General features: G+C 44.3%; 1 protein-coding gene across 2 annotated transcripts in view; it reads right to left on the bottom strand.

Moving 5' to 3' along the window:
* Nucleotides 1-1,380: 1,380 nt before the first annotated feature.
* Nucleotides 1,381-19,229, bottom strand: part of pola1 (polymerase (DNA directed), alpha 1) — a 70,924-nt gene continuing 53,075 nt past the window's right edge. For both annotated transcript variants that reach the window (XM_070553220.1, XM_054751108.2), the window contains exons 35-37: nucleotides 18,761-18,877; nucleotides 10,678-10,774; nucleotides 1,381-2,194 (exon numbers count right to left, since the gene is read on the bottom strand). In XM_070553220.1, the coding sequence (XP_070409321.1) occupies nucleotides 2,058-2,194; nucleotides 10,678-10,774; nucleotides 18,761-18,877 (351 nt within the window). In that variant the 3' untranslated portion in view covers nucleotides 1,381-2,057. The remainder of the gene's footprint in view (nucleotides 2,195-10,677; nucleotides 10,775-18,760; nucleotides 18,878-19,229) is intronic.

Raw genomic sequence — 19,229 nt, forward strand, 5'->3', positions numbered from 1 at the left:
CACTAAAGTTTGGCTTCACTTTACTAAATGCGACGGGTGATTGGGTGAAGATGAAACCAGTGACGATTTCAGTGTGAGGCATCAACGTTTAAATCTGCTCCAGCAGTTAAATAAACTGTTTAAGATAACGTAGCTTGATATGTTAGCTTCCTATGCCACCATTGTTATCTAATGGTGCGTTCGCTTTCTCCTCGGAAATTCTAACTTCCCATTTGGAAAAATCAGTTGAAGAAGGACAGTAAAAGGAATGAAGATACACAGTAAATTTAGTTCACAGTAAAGATGTTTGCTTCAGTTTAATTATCAGCTTATAAAACTACAAGGACAATGTTAAAATACAAACAGTTGTATGTTATTTATCATGATATTTATCAAATATGGTTATAAATTGAGAAAAATAGATATCTAATTATAAAAGAGAATTAAAAATTAAACACTCAAAAGTATCGAAAATTGGTACCGTTAAGTACCGGTATCGATTCGTAGGTACCGGGAATTAGTACCGGATCGATTCAAATGTCAAAGGCACCCATCCCTATTCATGTCACAGATGACTGCTTCAAACCTCCAATGGTACCAGAGTGGGTATTCTGGCTAATTACTCCTGCAGTGGGGACAAAACAGCACCGTAAAAACACGTCCTGTCCACAAAGACCTACGTGATGGCCAGCACATGATGTGTGTTAGATGACTGATGTTTGTAACAGACTCTGTAGTCCAGTGGTTAGAGTACCTACCTTATATGTGGTTTTGCAATGATCATACACCAGATCGACTCCCGGTCTCAGCAGTAACTTTTGTTTTGTCCTTTTTAGCTACACTTGCCAGTATGTTTCAAATCTTTACTGGTAAACTGTTTAATATACAAGGATCTTTTTTCTTCCATCCATCCATCCATCCATCCATCCATCCATCCCCGCTTATCCAGAGTCGGGTCGTGGGGGCAGCAGCTTAAGCAGAGAGGCCCAGACTTCCCTCTCCCCAGCAACTTGGGCCAGCTCTTCTGGGGGAATCTCAAGGCGTTCCCTGGCCAGGTGAGAGACATAGTCCCTCCACCGTTTCCTGGGTCTACCTTTAGGCCTCCTCCCGGTTGGACGTGCCCGGAAAACTTCACCAGGGAGGCGTCCAGGAGACATCCTGACTAGATGGCCGAGCCACATCAACTGGCTCCTCTTGATGTGGAGGAGCAGCGGTCTACTCCAAGCCCCTCCCCCCCTCCTCATCCTTCTATCCAGCAGAGGAGAAACTTTGTACTCATTTAGTTCTTTATTTAGGTTTCCGTATACAAAACAGCTGAATGAACATCAAAACATGAATACAAAATATTCTGATTCTTAGAGAAAAAAAAATCCAAAACAGAACAGGAACATTAAAAAGACGAAGCTTTTTAAAAGCACAACCTGTCCAGATCAGAGAGGAAAGGATGAACTAACAGTTAAACAGAGGCAGCGGAGGAGAAGCAGATCAAATGTGGGACAAAAGGAGAAGTAGGAGCAGCGCGTGTGGCCTTCCTCACCCCGACACTCCATACGTCCTCCTTTCTTTCATCCTGGGATCTGACACACTCTGGCACTCACACACGGGATGAATGGCAGTAATCAGAACAAGTGTCCGATCGCCACGGGCATCCAGTGGTCTTATAGTGGCTGGGGTCACTATCATTGGCTAATTAGCTGCCGCTGGAGTATAGCAGCTGCTCTGAGGACATGTCATTTCTCACACGCGCCCAGATACACACATCTGGGCTCAGCTAGCCTCTGCACATACAATAGACTGTCATTTAGGTATGATTGCTACTCGCCTTTACCATACTGAGTCAGGGTGATAGGGTCAAGCCATGAGTGTGTGAGTGTGTGAGGGGGAAAGACCAGGGAAAGGCGTGATTGGGGTTTTAAGGGATACAACAAGCCCATTAGCTGGAGGGAATGTGACACGAAGAGGAAAACTCTTCGATCAGTAATCACGCCTTTATTTGCAAACCAAACACAGAGGTGATTGAAGCGTGTAAATCTTTAGCTTTCTGTCCGGGCCCACTGCTCATCTGCAGGTGTGAGTTTTTACTTGAGTGAGGCGAAGGCCTGGAAGAGTTTGGCCAAGTTAACATCGGAGTAGCTGCTGGTGGCTAAAGCCTTCTCCGGCACTTCCTTCAGCCTCCGGTAAGCCTCCTTCTCGCTGGACGACTTGCTGACTTTTTCTGGGGAAGACAAATATTGTGATATGAAATTTCTGACGGTGTTACCCACCCGATTTAAGTTCTGCCACCTTCTACGCCAAAAAGAACTGCGCTTTGTGTCATTTCTAATAAACACTTAAGAGCATTTCAAACTTAACTGCCGAGCGAACAGATCCAATGGCGTCTGTAAGTAATGCCATCAGTTTGAGAGCTGGAAGGGTTATCGAACAGAATTGGACTGATGGGTCGATGGAACGCGTACCCACACAGGATCATGAGATCGATAGCAAAGCCCAACAAGAGCTTGAAGTCAATACCTCGTCCCCGTTATCTCTTCAGGTGGCCTGTAATAAGGCCAAAGAGGAGACTGAGGCACGGCTCTGCCAACCACAACCGAACCTTTTCAATATTACACAGAGTGCAGAGTGTGGATTAAGTACCAAGAAACCAAGTAATAACACCACCATCACACAAAAGGGAGCAGCAAGCATCACTGGGTGGGAAAGTGACCCGAGAGGAGCTGCAGTTTGGTTCAAAGTTGGTTTTTCTCCTTTTTTTCTGACCATTAATTATGTATCTTAAATTTAAACTCAAAGCTGCTAAAAGTTACACTGTTCACAGGGCTGCTAGGTCATGAGCACAAATACTCACCAAGTTATAAAACAATACCCAGAGTTCGCATTTTAAGGAGAACGGAGGTAACGGTTTGAATCAGCAGGCGGCAGAGTTGAGTTGTTTACCCACGCTACGACCAAACATGAGGTGTGTTTAGAGAAATAAATATTTTTGTAATATTTAAGAATTTGTTCAAAACAGAAACAAATTAATGAATCTATCTTCTCATAGTTGCGTCACATGGGAGGACAGTGCTGCTATAAAAGCAGCAAAGAGCTGCTACAGGAGCCCCGGTGGTAAAGCAGGGAGTTGGTGTGTATGAAATATGTATTTTCAAGCAAAAAGATGCTTGGAAATAGTATTGCATTTAAAAAAATCACTGGGAAATAAAGTTGGGAGGTGCGCCTAATTTTTCCAACCAGTGTTTGCCAATCCATCTAATGACGATAGGTGAAATATTTGCATTCTGACTAGGGCTGCAACAAACGATTATTTGGATAATCGATTAATCGGATGGGGTCTCGACACGATTAATCGATTAATCGGATCACATGGGGAAATTTTTAAAAACTGCTAGGGAAATGTTATTTCTCTCCTTCCTTCACTTTATTTAACACAACATTATTAGAAAACAGTTCAATAGCAGAAAAACAACATGCCATCACCTAAATTGTCTTATAAGGTGTATAGACAGAGACCCTAAGCTACATCTATCTGTGACCTAAAATGCTTGGTCCAAGTTAAACAGCTTTAGGGCAATTCTCATCTGTTTTGTTTGATCTCATCTGTAGACATTTATTATAACTGGGGATGTCAAACAACTAATTTTTAAATGTAATTAAACATAGGCTGTGAATTAATCAAAATTGATCACTATTTCCAAAAATGACTGAAAAAATAAGTTGTCACACACTCCATGGAAACTTTCAGAGAATCCACAAATAGTGGCTTTCAAATGGTTTTGTTACTTTTTGCAAGTTTAGAAAAGCAGCAGATGAGACAGCATGTCTGATAATTTAGTTTTTCATCTGATAATATTAGAACATGTCAGTAATGTCTGAGGGGCTTTTATAAACACTGTATAACTAACACTACTGGAGAGGGTATGAATTACACAGAGGCTTCTGGGGAGCCCAGTTATTGGGGGGGGGGGGGGGGGGGGGGGGGGGGGGCATTTTGCCTTGGCCCCCAAAATGTCTTGAAACGGCCCTGGGTGTGTGACTGAGTGTTGAAGGTGATCTGAATAGTATCAAATGTATAATTATTACATGTGTGTAACTTGTTGTTTTATGCAGGTAAAAACGTGTAGTGGAGATAAATCTACCTACATTTTACTTTTCAACACTTTGTTTTGTTTTCTTGTTTTTATTTAACTATTTTCCTGTCCTGTCTGTCTCTCATCTTCCTGCATCTCCTCTTAATTCTCCAGAAAAACTGCTGCCTGGATTCTTACTTTTTCACCTCATCAGTTACTTCTGAGCAGATCAAAGGGATCTCCTGACTGTAAAGCGCAGAGCGCGTTTTCGATGCTGCGTGAGGTGACATCACCACAGCACAGGTGATGAGCTCCGCAGTAGCAGAGCGCCAGGCACAAATAAGACAGAAAATAGACAACATGTGCAGACATGAACGATTGTGTGCTAATTATAGTTTTTTGGTTGCGCCACTTTGAGAATGGACCGTGCGCCGGAAGCAGCTGCCTGGATCGCTGCACAACAATGCGCTGTGCCGCTCTCTGCTCAAAAGAGTCCAAAAATGATATAATATAGAAAACTTTTTTCCGGCTCCCTGGATGTGTAGGATATCCAGCTCCCCCATAATTCGATCCCTGCTCCTGGATGAAAAGCCGGACATTTTCATCAATACAAGAACCCGCAGTCCCGACGCGCCGGACAGAGTGAAAAGTGGACACGTCCGGGGAAAACAGAACGTACGGTCACCATAGTCCTCATAAAGCGGGAAATTATAGATACAGTATTGTGCTCGTGCCCTGGGCCCTTTAGAGTTTGTGGGCCCTGGGCAATTGCCCAGTTAATCCGGCCTTGGGCGGAACCGGTTCACAGCAGCGCGAGTCCCCCCGCTCATCTAATAAGCGTCGCGCTCACGACTTTAGACTCTTTTTTTACGAGCTCAGGGCATGTCTAGCCGGTGTAATAATCCGGGACTTGGATGAATCACTTTTGAAAAGTTTTTAATTTACCCGGACACAGAGTTCTCTCCTTCCTCGCTGATGATCCCGACAAGCTTGCAAGACGCTGCATCATCCCGTGCCATGCTAAGTCTGACCTAAACGTTGCAGGTAACGAATGTCTTCGCCTGATTTAACTGAAAATGCTCCCAAACTTAAAAAGTTTTTACTTTTTTGACTCTCGCTGCTTCTGCCATGTTCCTCTTCCAAACACCTGCCGGCTCTCCTTCGCGCTGATCTGTCTGCGCGCAACGGCGGGCGGGAAGGGGGGGGGGGGCGCTTTTGGAAGAGTTGTGCGACACAACGAATCGATGACGCAATTCGTTGCCAACGCTTTTAGTAATCGATTTTCATCGAATTTATCGATTCGTTGTTGCAGCCCTAATTCTGACTACAAGTATTTTGACATTTTGTGGGCTGTTTACAGAACATGAGGTATCTTCATGTGAGAAATTGTTGATTTCCTAATTGCATTGGCTATTTTATGCATCAACTGCCCTGTTGACTGATATCTGTGGTTGTTTATTGCTACGATTGGTCCAAGAGGCAACTTGAAAAGGCGACCACAGATTGTGCCCTAATGGTTGTTTCACAGACTTGTTGTCAGACTAGATCTACTGTCTGGCCCAAAAAAAAAAAAAAAAAAAAAAAAAAAGAAACCACGGAAAAAAGCCGCCAAGAAAAAAGGTCGCACACGCTTATACTTTGTTGGACGCCGTCATGCCTTTAGCTTTGATTACGACACACATTCACTGTGGCATTGTTTCGATAAGCTTCTGCAGTGTCACCAGATTTATTTCCATCCAGCGTTGCATTAATGTTTCACCAACATCTTGCACTGATGGTGGAGTCGGACCGCTCCACAAAGCCTTCTCCAGCACAACCCAAAGATTCTCAATGGGGTTAAGGTCTGAACTCTGGTGGCCAGTCAATGTGTGAAAATGATGCCTCATGCTCCTTGAACCACTCTTTCACTATGTGAGCCCAATGAATCTTGGCATCGTCATCTTAGAATATGCCCGTGCCGTCAGGGAAGATGGAACAACCTGGTCATTCAGTGTATTCAGGTGGTCAGCTGACCTCTTTCTTGGAGCACATCCCGTTGCTGAAAACCTGACCAACTGCAGCAAGCCCAGATCTATGATCTATTATCTGGGCTTGCGGCAGTTGCTGCATGAGAACAGTAAAATCCTTATGCACAGCTTATCCATTAACCGGTGGAGAGCAAAAGAGAGAGAGAGTGGGCGTTCAGCGGGGAGCGAGGCTCAAATAAGACCAGGGAGCGAGAGGCGGAAGTAGAAAGAAAAAGTAAGGGACGGTGAAGCGGAGGCCCAGACGTGACGGAGGGATGAAGTCCAGGAGCGGTGCACGTTACCAGAGCTAACTAGGTGTTGTCACACACTCTGGTGGAGCTGGGCACGAGGAGATCGGGGCTCTGCACGCTCTAACTAGGTGTAAATACAATAACAAGCCTGTAATTAAGTGAGCATGATGAAGTTAATGGAGATCGGCCATTCTGTCGGCCGCCTCCATGAATATTCTATTAGTCTGGTGGCGACGGGCAGCTGGAATAGCAGTTAATTTAATCACTACTCGGAGCACGGGGAAACTTCTTTGTGTGAGTGTAATTGCACAGAATGAATAATTGATTTGACAATCGCACCCGTGGATTTTGCCACCCTGCTTTGTATCGCCGAAGAGAGGGAGGTGGGAGGAGAGCGGGAGAGACGGAGGAGTGGGAGGGCAGGGAAGAGGACCGCGGCTCTGAGGTGTCTGTAAATGGATCATTAGAAAAAGCGAAGCTCAAGGACAATTTATATTTTATCAATGCGAAAAAATTGCATTATTGCACGCAATCATACTGCCTACGCTCCGGGCTGAAACCTGGAGGGATGGAGGGGCATCGGAGAGGAAAGGAGAAAAGAAAACAAGGGAGGAGATCAGAAGGAAAAGCGAAACGATTTGAAAGTCATTGATACGGGACGCTCCCAGCTAAGAAAACGGACAGCGTGTGTGTGTGTGTGTGTGTGTGTGTGTGGGTTTTATTATTTTTTCCTTGACTCTGTGTGTAATCCATTAGAGATCTCCTGCAGTGGGTGAAATTACCTCCATGTTTTACTCAGTCGCACCAATCAGGCACAAAAAACGCAACGTACATGTAGATAAGACACGCTTGCAAATGTGGAGTGTACACACACACACACACACACACACACTCACACACTCGACAATCTGCTTGAGTCAGAGCTCTTTTGTGTTGCAGGTACAGTCTGTGCAATTTTCCATTTATGTCTTCTATTATATATATATATATATATATATATATATATATATATATATATATATATATATATATATATGCTCAGTGAGCTCTCAAACATTTACATTGAGACTGCGTCGCGGCTGGACTGGGGGTAAAAACACAGATATTATCTAAACAGACGCATCGAGAATCACCTCCATCGGCTTTGAGCAAACAAAAGCCGACTTAAGACGATCGATCCATTCAAATGGCCAAAAAACAAAACCACAGCTTTTAGTTGTGAGATTTAAACACAGCCCTTCAGGAGTGTGTGTGTCCAGCGTGGAGGGTGACAGATGGAGAGCGCGCCGCTGAGAGTCGACCTCGGGCAGAAACACCAGCTCGTTTGTGCAGCGGCGTTAGCGGCACATTTCCAACGATCACGCCACACATTCATAATCACCGTTCTGTCACTCTGCACCTCTGTAGCATCCGCCCAGCTGATGTTAAGCCAGCAGACTGAGTAAAACACAAGGAGTAATAATAACAGAGTGAAATGTGAGCCGTCACCAGCCACTGCTGCACGGTTACCGTTCGAGGAATTTCTGATTTAAATAATAAGAGTTAGCTAGTGAAACGGTGGGAAATTGGATGAATTTTTTGCATATTTATGATTCATTGTTATAAAAAACACTAAACGAAGGCTCAGTGGTTGCATTAGTTATAAATCCAGTTTTGCTGCATTTACTACTCAAACTACTGAAGTAATATCAGCTCCAGAAAGCAGAAACAGGTTCTCGTGAATCAGTTTTAACGCTAACGCTAACATGCACGCATGGACTCATGGTCGGTGTGTAGGATGGCACATCTCCTCCTTGTAATCTGAGTGGTGCGGGCCCCTGGGTGCGTAATGCAGTAATATGGGGTATTACTGCCTTTCTGCCCCAGGACTGAGGGATTACACCCAACCTATATTTTTAGCTGTGTGTGTGTGTGTGTGTGTGTGTGTGTGTGTGTGTGTGTGTGTTTTATTTGGAGAAAAGAAAGGAGTGAGTGTGCAGAAAATTAATGGTTTGGTTTGGAAATGCAATGAGACGGGATTAAATGGTACAGTGAAACAATGTGAACCAGTTCAGACGACACACACACACACACACACACACAGGTGTAAACAGAGGCTAATGCACGATGCCTTTAGGTCACGGCAGACATGTTGTAGACGTGACCTCCTGCTAAAATCGTTGGTCTTAACGGAACGTTGAACTGGTTTCAAACGATTATTTTCTGGTTTATTAGTTTCACTTTCTTGGTCCAATAAGATGTCACTCAAAAGTTTGACGCTAGGAAGACAGGGATTACGACAGACACATCTCAGGTAAATTTTGAATGTTTTCCGCAGTCTGTTACGTTGGATTGTGAATGCAAAACTTGTTGTGGACCAACTAAAGTCCCATTAGTCATCATCACACACTGGTGAAATGACATCTCTGCGTTTCACCCATCCCGTGGGGAGTGCTGTGCTGCAGCTATGGCTGTGCTCAGGAATTATTTACTGGAAAACTCAGGCAAGACAGTTCCAAAACACATCCAGTGTCAGAGAAAGCTTTCACTGTTGCACCAGAATGAAGGCGTTAAAAACTGCTGCCACCTAGCAGTCGGAGTTTGAACTGCAACACGCAAAATAAATACAGTAAATGATTACCGTATTTTCCGGACTATAAGTCGCACTTTTTTTCATAGTCTTGCTGGTCCTGCGACTTATATACCAAAGTGACTTATATACCACATTATGTATACCGCGCTGCTGCAGGCCGGTTCTGGACCAGGAATAAGCTCCTCTGCCCCGCCATCGCCTGCTGGGGACCGTGGCGAGCTGTTGCAGGCCGGGCGGCTCCGGCCCAGGAATGAGCTCTCCCCGCCCACTGCGAGGGTTTGAAACACCGCCATCCTCTGCTGGAGACCGTGGCGCGCTGCTGCGCCCTGGTTGTTTATTCTGTTATTGTTACCGGTACTTGTCTTGCAATGTGAAACGCTTGGTCTCAGATTTTGTAAGAAAAATAAGAAAATTTCCCCCCAAAATGCGACTTACACTCCAGTGCGACTTATATATGTTTTTCTTCTTCATTATACATTTCATGGCTGGTGCGACTTATACTCCAGAAAATACGGTACATGTCAATTCTCAATTAAAAAATGTACATCTTTTAAATATCAATTCAGTATCGTAGCACGAAATATCGCATCCCTGACAGATCGCTAATTTAAATGCTAGCTCTAAGCCTGTTTTGAACCATTTCCTGGTAAAAATGTGACGTCATGAATGACGATACAAAAAAAGACCAATAGGAAGAAAAACACGCCAGTGCTGTAAAACACAAGCGAACATAACGAAAAGAGGAGAGTCGGGAATTGATTGGTGATGATTTCTTGCATCGAGCAAAGACAGAAATAAAAGAAAGCAAAAATGGAGGCTATAATCATGTTAATACCCCCCCCCCCTCTTCTACAATCGCTCTATTTCAGCTCCCTCCATCCTCTGAGTGGTCATCTGTTGATTACACGTTATATTTAAGTCAGCTGTCTCACTCTTTTGCTGCCTCGCACGGCCCAGGCGTACATACATAAATAACATACATACATAAATATTTAATCAAATAAATAAATCACTCGGCCTGGCGGCCCTTTCTAATCAAGTGACATCAATCAGGGAGAGCTGTGGCTAAAGAGGCCTTGGAGCCGACGCCTACCGAGTGCACCCAGATCGCTGGAGTAGCGTCTATTTGAGTCCAAGGGGGGAAATATATGCTCCATGTCCCATTACAGGAGAAGGGCTATCCTTTCGTCAGCGCGCCCATTACTCGCCCTATCATTTCCCCAAATCTAAAACCTGTTTTCAATCAACACAGCCAAACGAGTGCCTGTCCAAGAGAGGCAGAGAGAGAGACAAAAAGGAGAGAGGGAGCACGGAGGAGAAAGCCGGAGAGATGGACAGTGAGGGGAGAGGGAGAGCGATGGAGGGCCCTTTCCTGCTTTCTTCCAGTGATTGGAGCGTTTTGCATTCTGTATGTGTGTGTGATTGAATCCGTCTCCTAAATTAGGGCTGTCGACTCGAGGAGCTGAATGTCCTTAACCCCCCTACCCATAACCAGCTCCTGTGCGCCGCAACTTGGTGTGTGTTCGTGTGTGTCGCATCGCCGGTGAATATTTTAAGTGCAGCCTGGGTAAAAAGGTTTATGTTGAGACACTGATTGCTAATGTCATGTTGTACGCGTGAGAAAGCATTGTTAGGTTATTAAAATTCAAAGTTCTTTCAGTGGCGCCACTAACTTGATTTCAAAGCTGGAGCGGCAGAATAACAGGAATAAAAACAGTAAGAAGTGAATATAAGTGGACTTTGTTTCACCGAAGCCGCGAAAATGTAACACCAAGACACGTATGACATCACAATCACCAACTTACTTCTCTCATCAGGTGACAGGACTTTAGTGACGGCGTGCTCCCAATCAAAGATGAATCTGTAGAAGCAGATCTGGTTGTAGAGAGCCTTCTCAGAATACTGCAGAAAAAGCAAAATCAAATGAAAACATCAATAAACTCACATTAAACCAAAATTAATCACATCTGATTCTCCATCCATTAGCTTCCCTTTAATATCTGAACATTTATCCAATAACCAAATGTTATGTAGTAGGTTTTGAATTTGCGTTTTCCAAGTATTCCAACAAATAATCATTAAAAAACTAAAGTATTGTTCAAATGTTTCTTCTCTGTGGTTTCCTAACTTTATAATTAGGAACAGAGACTCAGCCAAATACACAGATTTAAACACTCCCCTCGTTACAGCCACTCATCTGTGTGTGACGAACACCGCAGCCAGGAAAATAAATAGTTGGGTTCGAAAAGTGAAATCAAATGGAGAGAATAGGATGCACATCCTTCGGCTTTTTTTTTTTTTGGCTTTTGTGGATTTTTAACTAAAGAGTCGACAATCCGGTCTCTGCGAAGGTTTCTGCTAGCGAGCACCATCGACAGACAGTGCTGCCAACCGTTTTTGACTGAAAGTAGCTGAAGTTCCCCCCAAAAGTCGCCAGATGACGTCACGTCACAATTTGCATACAACGCGATGACGTCATCTGGTTTGCGTGATGACGTCACCGGTCTTGTAGAGTAAATCAAATAAACCCGCGTGATTTCATTTAAAAAAATATTTAATTTATTTTTTAATATTTTATTAAAATAAAAACTCCATTGAATACAAAACAGCAGCCTTTAAAACATCAAGGAAAGATGGCACAAAAAATGGAAGGAATATTTCTATTTTGTCTGAAGAGAATGGAACTCGTAAACACAAAAATATTAAATCGATAGGAATGTATGAATGATTGAATTAAAATGAATTTTCTCTTGTAGTTTAAGTTCCTTGAGATGTACTCTTATGTTGTAATTCATGCTATATACTGACCTAACAGATAATATATTTTTTTTTTGGTTGGTTTTGTTGTTTTTAGTACTTTTGTGTAAAAAAAAGCAGGCCGTATTTAGTATTCAGAAACGTAACATGCAAACTGCCAATGACCTGAGGTGTTTGCCTTACAGTATTATTCTGTTTTTATAAAAGTTTTAAATGTGCTACGTTATTGAACTCATCACAGAGTTCCAATGTTCCTTGAATGCACCACAGGTGGTGCGAGAAGCCAGCAGCCATGTGCGAGTGCGACGCTGCCTGCACGCACACGCGCAGATCATTTCCTTTCTGATCCTCTGAAGGAAGGACGGTCCTGTCGCTTCAGATGCATCTCTAATCTGCAGGTAAAGTCGGCTACAAAGTTGTAGTCAAAGTAGCTGAGGGGGGTCAGAAATGTCGCCAGATTTGTCGCAAGGTGCTTTATTGAAACAAAAAGTCGTTAAGGGGGTCTGAAAAGCCGTTAGAAATGGCGACAAAGTCGCTAAGTTGGCAACACTGTCGACAGAGCTACCACGAAGCTCTAAAAACACCCACATGTATCTTTATTTCACAACTAAATGAGACAGCTGAGACCAAACTTATTCAGAAGTTACACCAGGAAGTCAGTTAGTAATAGAAAAATGTTTCAAATTAAACCTAATTTATGTTTGAGAGTAAAGATGGAGGACATGTGTGGTCTTTATGACCTCCACGTCAGCAACATCAAAATACAGAGAGAGAACAGTGTTAGCGTAGCTAAAGATTCTCCCAAATGTGTTTTTCCTGGACACTTTACAAAATAAAAGCTTTAAAAACGATGTGCAGTTGATGCCATTCTTACTTTACAATCGATGTTTAGTGTAAATATAATTATAAGACGTGAAGTTAAAGCTAACTTTCTAACCAGCAGATTAAAATAACTGAAATCAATACTTGCGGGGTTTTAACACTATTGCTTTCAGACTGGTTTTGGTGGTTCTTGAGCCAGAAACTTGAGCAACTTTACATTGGCCAGAAAATGCACTTTAGAAACTAGTGTGAATTATCTACCTGCTTTACAGACGTAGGTGGGGCAACACAGGGAGTGGAGTTTACGATGCTGCAACGGCTAGCAGCTAGCTTTTTCAGTTTGACGACTGTCGATAAAAAGTAAAAGAAAAAAAAAAAAGAAAAAAGAATTTTGCTTTTTTTTTGGTCGATTTTTTTCCTGTTGTCACGATGGAGCTTGGAAGTAAAAATAAGAGCGTAATGTATTACGCTCTTATTTTGGTGTAATGTAATAAAGCAAAGACTCATTTGAGAGGGCTGAAAGCTGCAGCAGGGTTGTGTACGATTCTTGTAATTCTGCTTCCAACCAGTAGAGGGAGAAGCAGGAAACTCCATCCTGAACATTAAACTATTTCAGCTTGATTAAAAAAAAAGTCTAGATCATGACAGGATGTGGAAAAAAAACATGCAAAACAGAATAATAAGCCGAGTTCAGCAGGCAGATTGAGCGTGATTCTGCGAGGGCGCACCCCGCTCTAACGACTACACCTCCCCGAGAGGATCTTTTCCTCTGTGTGACACGATGAAGCAGGAAAACAAATTTGCTTGCTTTGTTAATTTCCACTGCAATTAAGTGGAGCCACATGACAGCCTGCCAAAGAGAGAGAGAGAGAGGGAGAGAGAGGATGAGTTAGATGGAGCAGTGGGAGGGAAAAGGAGGAGAGAGAGTAAAGATCTAGAAAGAAGGGAACAAACAGACAGCAAGGAGGAGAGAGAGAGAGAAAGAAGAGCGCGGATCAGACCTGGTATCCCCTCCCTCATAATAGTTTGTTGTGATAAGCCATTGTGAGAGAGGCATGCGAACAGCCGAGGCTGTCAATTTGATTAGCCATTATACTGCATGTTTAATTGCAGTTATTGGCTCGTCATTTCCCTGCTACACTGCAGAGGGCACGCTAAGCCTCGACCCCACACTGCCATCAGGTGTGCGCCGAGTGCTTTATTATTACCACCAGGAAGAATCCCCTGACAATTCCTGCACGGGAAGTGTGTGTGTGTGTGTGTGCCCATTATACCTGCCAATCGGCATCGTGCATAATTGTAATTTCAGTTTTTACTGCTGTGGCATAATCAAGTGGTGAGAGTATCTAATGCAGCTAAATGCAAACTATGTGATGTGTGTGTGTGTGTGTGTTTAATGGCTTTCCGTCACCGACTACATGGCACGCACAGCTGTTGACCGTTGATGCACTGCCTAGTCAACAACCAAAGCATGCGCATCCCATAATGGAGCCTCGGTTACGGTTGCCAAGGTTGAACGAGCTCAGTCGGCACAAGCAGTGTGCGCCACCTCTTTCTCTTGAAAACACACACACACACACACACACACACACACACACACACACACACACACACACACACACACACACTCACACACTCACACACACACACAAATGAACATTCAAACAATATACTGCTGATTGTGGGCGGGCTTGTCGCTGCAAACTGATTGACTGACAGGTGTCAGAAAGGTGTGGCTAAAATGTTACAGGATTGTTATTGAATTTAGAGCCCCACAACCCCACCTCACTCTCTTACACACACACACACACACACACACACACACACACACACACACACACACACACACAAATGAACATTCAAACAATATACTGCTGATTGTGGGCGGGCTTGTCGCTGCAAACTGATTGACTGACAGGTGTCAGAAAGGTGTGGCTAAAATGTTACAGGATTGTTATTGAATTTAGAGCCCCACAACCCCACCTCACTCTCTTACACACACACACACACACACACACACACACACACACACACACACACACACACACACACACACACACACACACCTCGTCATTCAGCTCGGCGCATTGTTCCCGCACTGACACCATTTCAATTTGCTCCACAAATCTGCAGCATTTTCAGCCTGACTGCCTAAGGAGCAAACCAGCTGTGAAATTGCCTCTCTCTCGGGAGTGTCGGACCCCCCCCCCCCCCCCCCCCTCTTCCAGCCCCCACCTTGTACCCCCTTTGCCTCCCGCATCCCCGACTGGCCAACCCACCCTCCCCGCTCTTCCTTCCACACACCATTTGCCCCTTGAGCACAGACGTATGTATGGAAGACAAGAAAAAGGCACTATAAATCCAATAAATCCATCCAAATTGCTAAAAACGACACACTAAAACAACCACTCGTGTCTTTTAGGCGACGCCCGACCTCTCTGCAGCTAACGAAACAGTAGTCGGACCGTATTCCCGAGCAGAGGCCTTCCCCTGTAAACTCCAGGAGCAACATCCAAGCCCCTCGCAAGAACTGCAGCTGCAGGAAAAAACAGAGGAAGGGAGGGAGAGAAACAAACATCCCCCCCCCCCCCCCCCCCCCATCAGCTGCGAAGGCCACACAGCTTTAAAACTCTTGAGCTTTTCAGACGCGATGAGCATTATTGCCATTTGTGGTAGTCACGCCGATCAGCTTCACAAGACACCATAATGAGTCAATATATGTAAATCTTTACTAGGCAAACACGGCGGGAAACAAAGGCATTTAACTGGTGCTCTCGCCCGCAAGCCTCCAGAGCCATTCAGCACCGGTAATTTCTCCCCATTGAAAGGCATAATTGCCTGCTATTTGAAGATATTCATGCTCAATTTTTGAAATTAATTTCAATTGGGGGGAAATGTAGAAATGTCAGCTCCAGTGAAAGGGATTTGATTTCAATTATCCTCGCTCAAAGGACTGTGATTTCCAAATACACTTAAGCAAAATTATGACAAGAATTTTTGTTCGGCAAAATTCAGTGTTTAAAGAGCGATTAGGCGATAATGGGGCAGCTATGAGCCGGCAGTGAATGCAGCCGTCTCCCTCTGAAAGGCACTCAATTATCTCTGATTGCTCCCGCTATAATGTATCAAATAGAGATACCTGCTATTGCCGTAATTTGTGTGAAAATTAACATGCTGCAATTTCCACTAGAGGGAAAAAGGGAGCTCTAATGGGCGCCTGAGCGTACATCAATAAAACGAGGGGAGAAAAGAGAGAGAGAGAGAGAGGGGAGGGGAGAATGAGCGTGCCAGGAGAAGACAGAACGAGTGTGAGAGCTAAAGGAGGGGACGGAATAAAAAGAAAGCAGCTAAAGAAAAGGAAAGTCGGGACACATTTAGGAGAAAGGGTGAGAGAAAAATGTGGAAATTAAGCACCGAGGAGGGAGGGATGACGAGAGAGGGAGAGAGGAAGAGAAAGAAATTTAATTTACTGAAAATATTACAAATTGCACCTGTGCATAACGCCCCCAAATTACCAACCAATCAAGGCAGAGTGCCTATTACTCTCCCATTACATGGAGATCAGATCACGCTCTGAATCTGTGTCCAAAGAGAAGGGGGAGGCGGGATGAGAGATGGATGGATGGAGGGAAGGGAAGAGAAGAGATGGGCTGAAATGAGATATTAAAAGCACCAACGGGGGAAAGAAGAAGCTTCTGTAGGAAATCTGATGGTGCTGCAGCCAACGCGCTAAACGAGGACGATGCATTCAACAAACCCAGAATGCATCTGGAGGTTTCAGCAACCAAAACTTTATTTAGCAAGAAAAAAAAGAGACGTCTGAGTGAAAAAACGCTACTCTTCCTCATCTTCCTCGCGCAGTCTGTCTACCAGCAGCTCAAACAGGCATGAAAGACCTCTTGAGTGCTTTATATAATTAGCACCAATTAAATATGTAAGCTGCAGGGTTTTTACTCTCCTCGCGCCGGTTTGATTCAGTCTGCCGTGTTACCCTACACTGAACAGCCAATATTAGCATACTAGGAGTCATAATTTCAATGATTCTTGGGAGGAAAAGGACAAAAAAAGGGCAGTAACTAGGATTAAGTGTTTAGTTTAAGGGTGCTTCAGCTGGGTGCGTGGTTGTACTGCTGGATGGCAGCCAGCTTTTTCAACAACAAGGTGGATAAACAGACTGGCGTCTAGTTATTATAGACGGTAAACGTGTCTTTTCATGCCCGAGTTTTCAACTAACCTGGCCTTTCCACCGGAGGCGTGAAACGAAATAGACGTGTTTTTACCACCGGAAGCGTTTCAGACATGAAACGGCATCAAGAACGTTCTGTGCAGCTGGTCTCGCCAGCTCATGAGATGATCGGAGAACGTGATTTTGGCAGTTCACGCGGTAACAAGTAAAGAGAAAGATGTCAGCGAGTGATTAAATTATTTTCTGCTCCGTTTACTGGAATTCTGCACGTGACCTTTATTTTGAAAGTTTCGGGAGGTTTTACATGCCTTTTTGGTTTGGACTTCCCGTCTGACCCGATCTGAACTGCTGAGCTTGACGCTTTCCAGAGGTGTTGCACGTAAAAAATAGACTTTTAGAGAAGTGAAGTGTCCCTTTGCTTCTGGGACGCGTCCAAAATGCGACGCTGCGCAGCTGTGGAAACGCAGCCAGCTGATTTCTGCGTACGGCTGAGAATATGCTTGCTTGTCTATCATAAGTATGACTATCATGGCTGCCTTGCGTAACTTGCTTTTTTGCATGCATCCTCTGAAATTAACACAACATCTTCACGAGTTGTAATATGTGGGTGACCAGGAGGGGGCGTCGTGCAGTGTCTGGATGTATGATACCGCTGCTGCTTTGTAGTGATCTCAGAATTAACCAGCTGCTAATCTCTTGTACTGTTTTTATGTTTGTTTTGTTTGTAACTCACAAATCCAGTCTGACGTCTCTAGAGTGCCCCCTAGCAGAAGCCTCCGGTACTACATGCAAGACTCAGCCAGCTGCCTGCATAAGCGTGAGGTTTATAAAGCTGACATGAGACGCTCAAGTGTCCGGTGGAAGAGCTCGGTTAGATCGTTCGATCAGATCTTGATGAAAATGTGACGAGGGATCTCACATCTCTCTGAGAGGATGCAAACGCTACGGTGTCGGCAGAGATCACGGGGGCAGCACTGAGCAGAATACCTTGAGCTCGACCAAAGGCGGCAAGAGGAACTTTTTCTGAAGAGGTGTGAGGAAAGATAAAAAGCTAATGAAGAACCTTTGGGAGGAGCTCAGAGACAACGTGGTCGTGAATTTGAACAGAGTGAAGATGAAGTTACAAAATGCTAATGAGTTTTTTTCTCGTGCGTAAAGAATAAAATAAAAAACAGGTGTAGGTTACAAACTAAAGTTACTTCTCTCAACCCACTTTAGGTTCTGCACCAGTTCCTTGGGTCCAGGCTCCAGACAAAATGGCTGATTTGTCTCTCAGCAGCTTCAAATCAGTCCAATGAGCGCCACAGGAGGACAGCTGATCAGCCAATCAGCAGGCCAGACGAGGCGCATTACCAGAGTGTAAAGGCCAGATTCACACCATGAGGGAAATCATACAGCTGCAGCCAGAGACCAGTTACGAGTGGACAATACGGTGCTGGGCGTGTGAACGTAAACATGTCGGGAGGATTAACGGACAGCAGATATGCAAACATGTATTTTCTGTTTCAGATCTGCATAAAAACACCACGTAATACAAGACTGGGGTGTAAAACATGAAGAAAAAAAAAAGTCAGATAGCATGCTTTTTTAGGATGAGAGAGGTTGCATGAGCAAGCACAGAAAGTTAAGTGTTGTAGTCAGCCTGCAGTTTAAAGTGCCACGGCCCTCAGGCGCAGCAATGGCCGCCTAAGTGGCCGCAGTGACAGCAGAAATTGGCCTTCTGGTTTACAACCTGTCGCCACACAGCCAGACAGAGCAAAGCAGCCAGAAGAGGGGAGAGCAACTTTGTTTTATATTTATATATAAAAGCCCTGAAAGCAGAGAGAGTTAAGGCAAAAACACAGAGAGATAGAAAACTCTCAAATCCAGTGGTCAAACTAACAAAGTGTTCATGAGGACGGTGCTGCAGAGACAGGAGCATTTAACAGCTAAACTACAGCCCGGCTGATCTCTCACTCTCTCACACGCACGCACACACACAGAGATCTTCAGACTGGATATATGATGAGATGAGATGCACACAAGAGAGGCGACTGCAGCTCCATAGCACCATCGCCTGGAAAAGATCCAGAGAACACAAAGAAAGGTGCTGATGTGCAGCTTTTCACGGTTCGGTGCAGTACCTCGGGTCTGAGCGTGGCTCTCTTGCAGGCGGGGCAGATGGGTCCGTATCGGGAGAAGGCGATGGGTAAACGCCTGGTTCTGTTCTGACAGGCCTGGTCCTCACACACCAACCAACCCTGGAAGAGACCATCACATTTTAATCACCTAAAATCTCCCATTCTTCATCTTTCATCTAGTGTCTGAATGTGTTCTAACTGCAGCTTTGGAACACTTGGAAAACCAACTGCTGATAAAACAAAAATAAAAGTTTTAAGCTACGCCCTGCACAAACTAACCCACTTACTCATCCTTAAAGCATTCTGCAGCTCCTGGATTGTCCCATTACTGCATCCCAGATTTAAATACCCCAGAAAACCAGAAATAACACCAGTTTTGGATGAAAAAAAGATGGAAACACATTCACAGTAGTCTATACGGGCTTTTGTGATTACTCATTTATAAAAACACGCTTTTGTGGCCATTTATCCT

Source organism: Nothobranchius furzeri, chromosome 7 (genome assembly GCF_043380555.1).
Source record: "Nothobranchius furzeri strain GRZ-AD chromosome 7, NfurGRZ-RIMD1, whole genome shotgun sequence".
In the NCBI taxonomy this organism is placed as follows: Eukaryota; Metazoa; Chordata; class Actinopteri; order Cyprinodontiformes; family Nothobranchiidae; genus Nothobranchius; species Nothobranchius furzeri.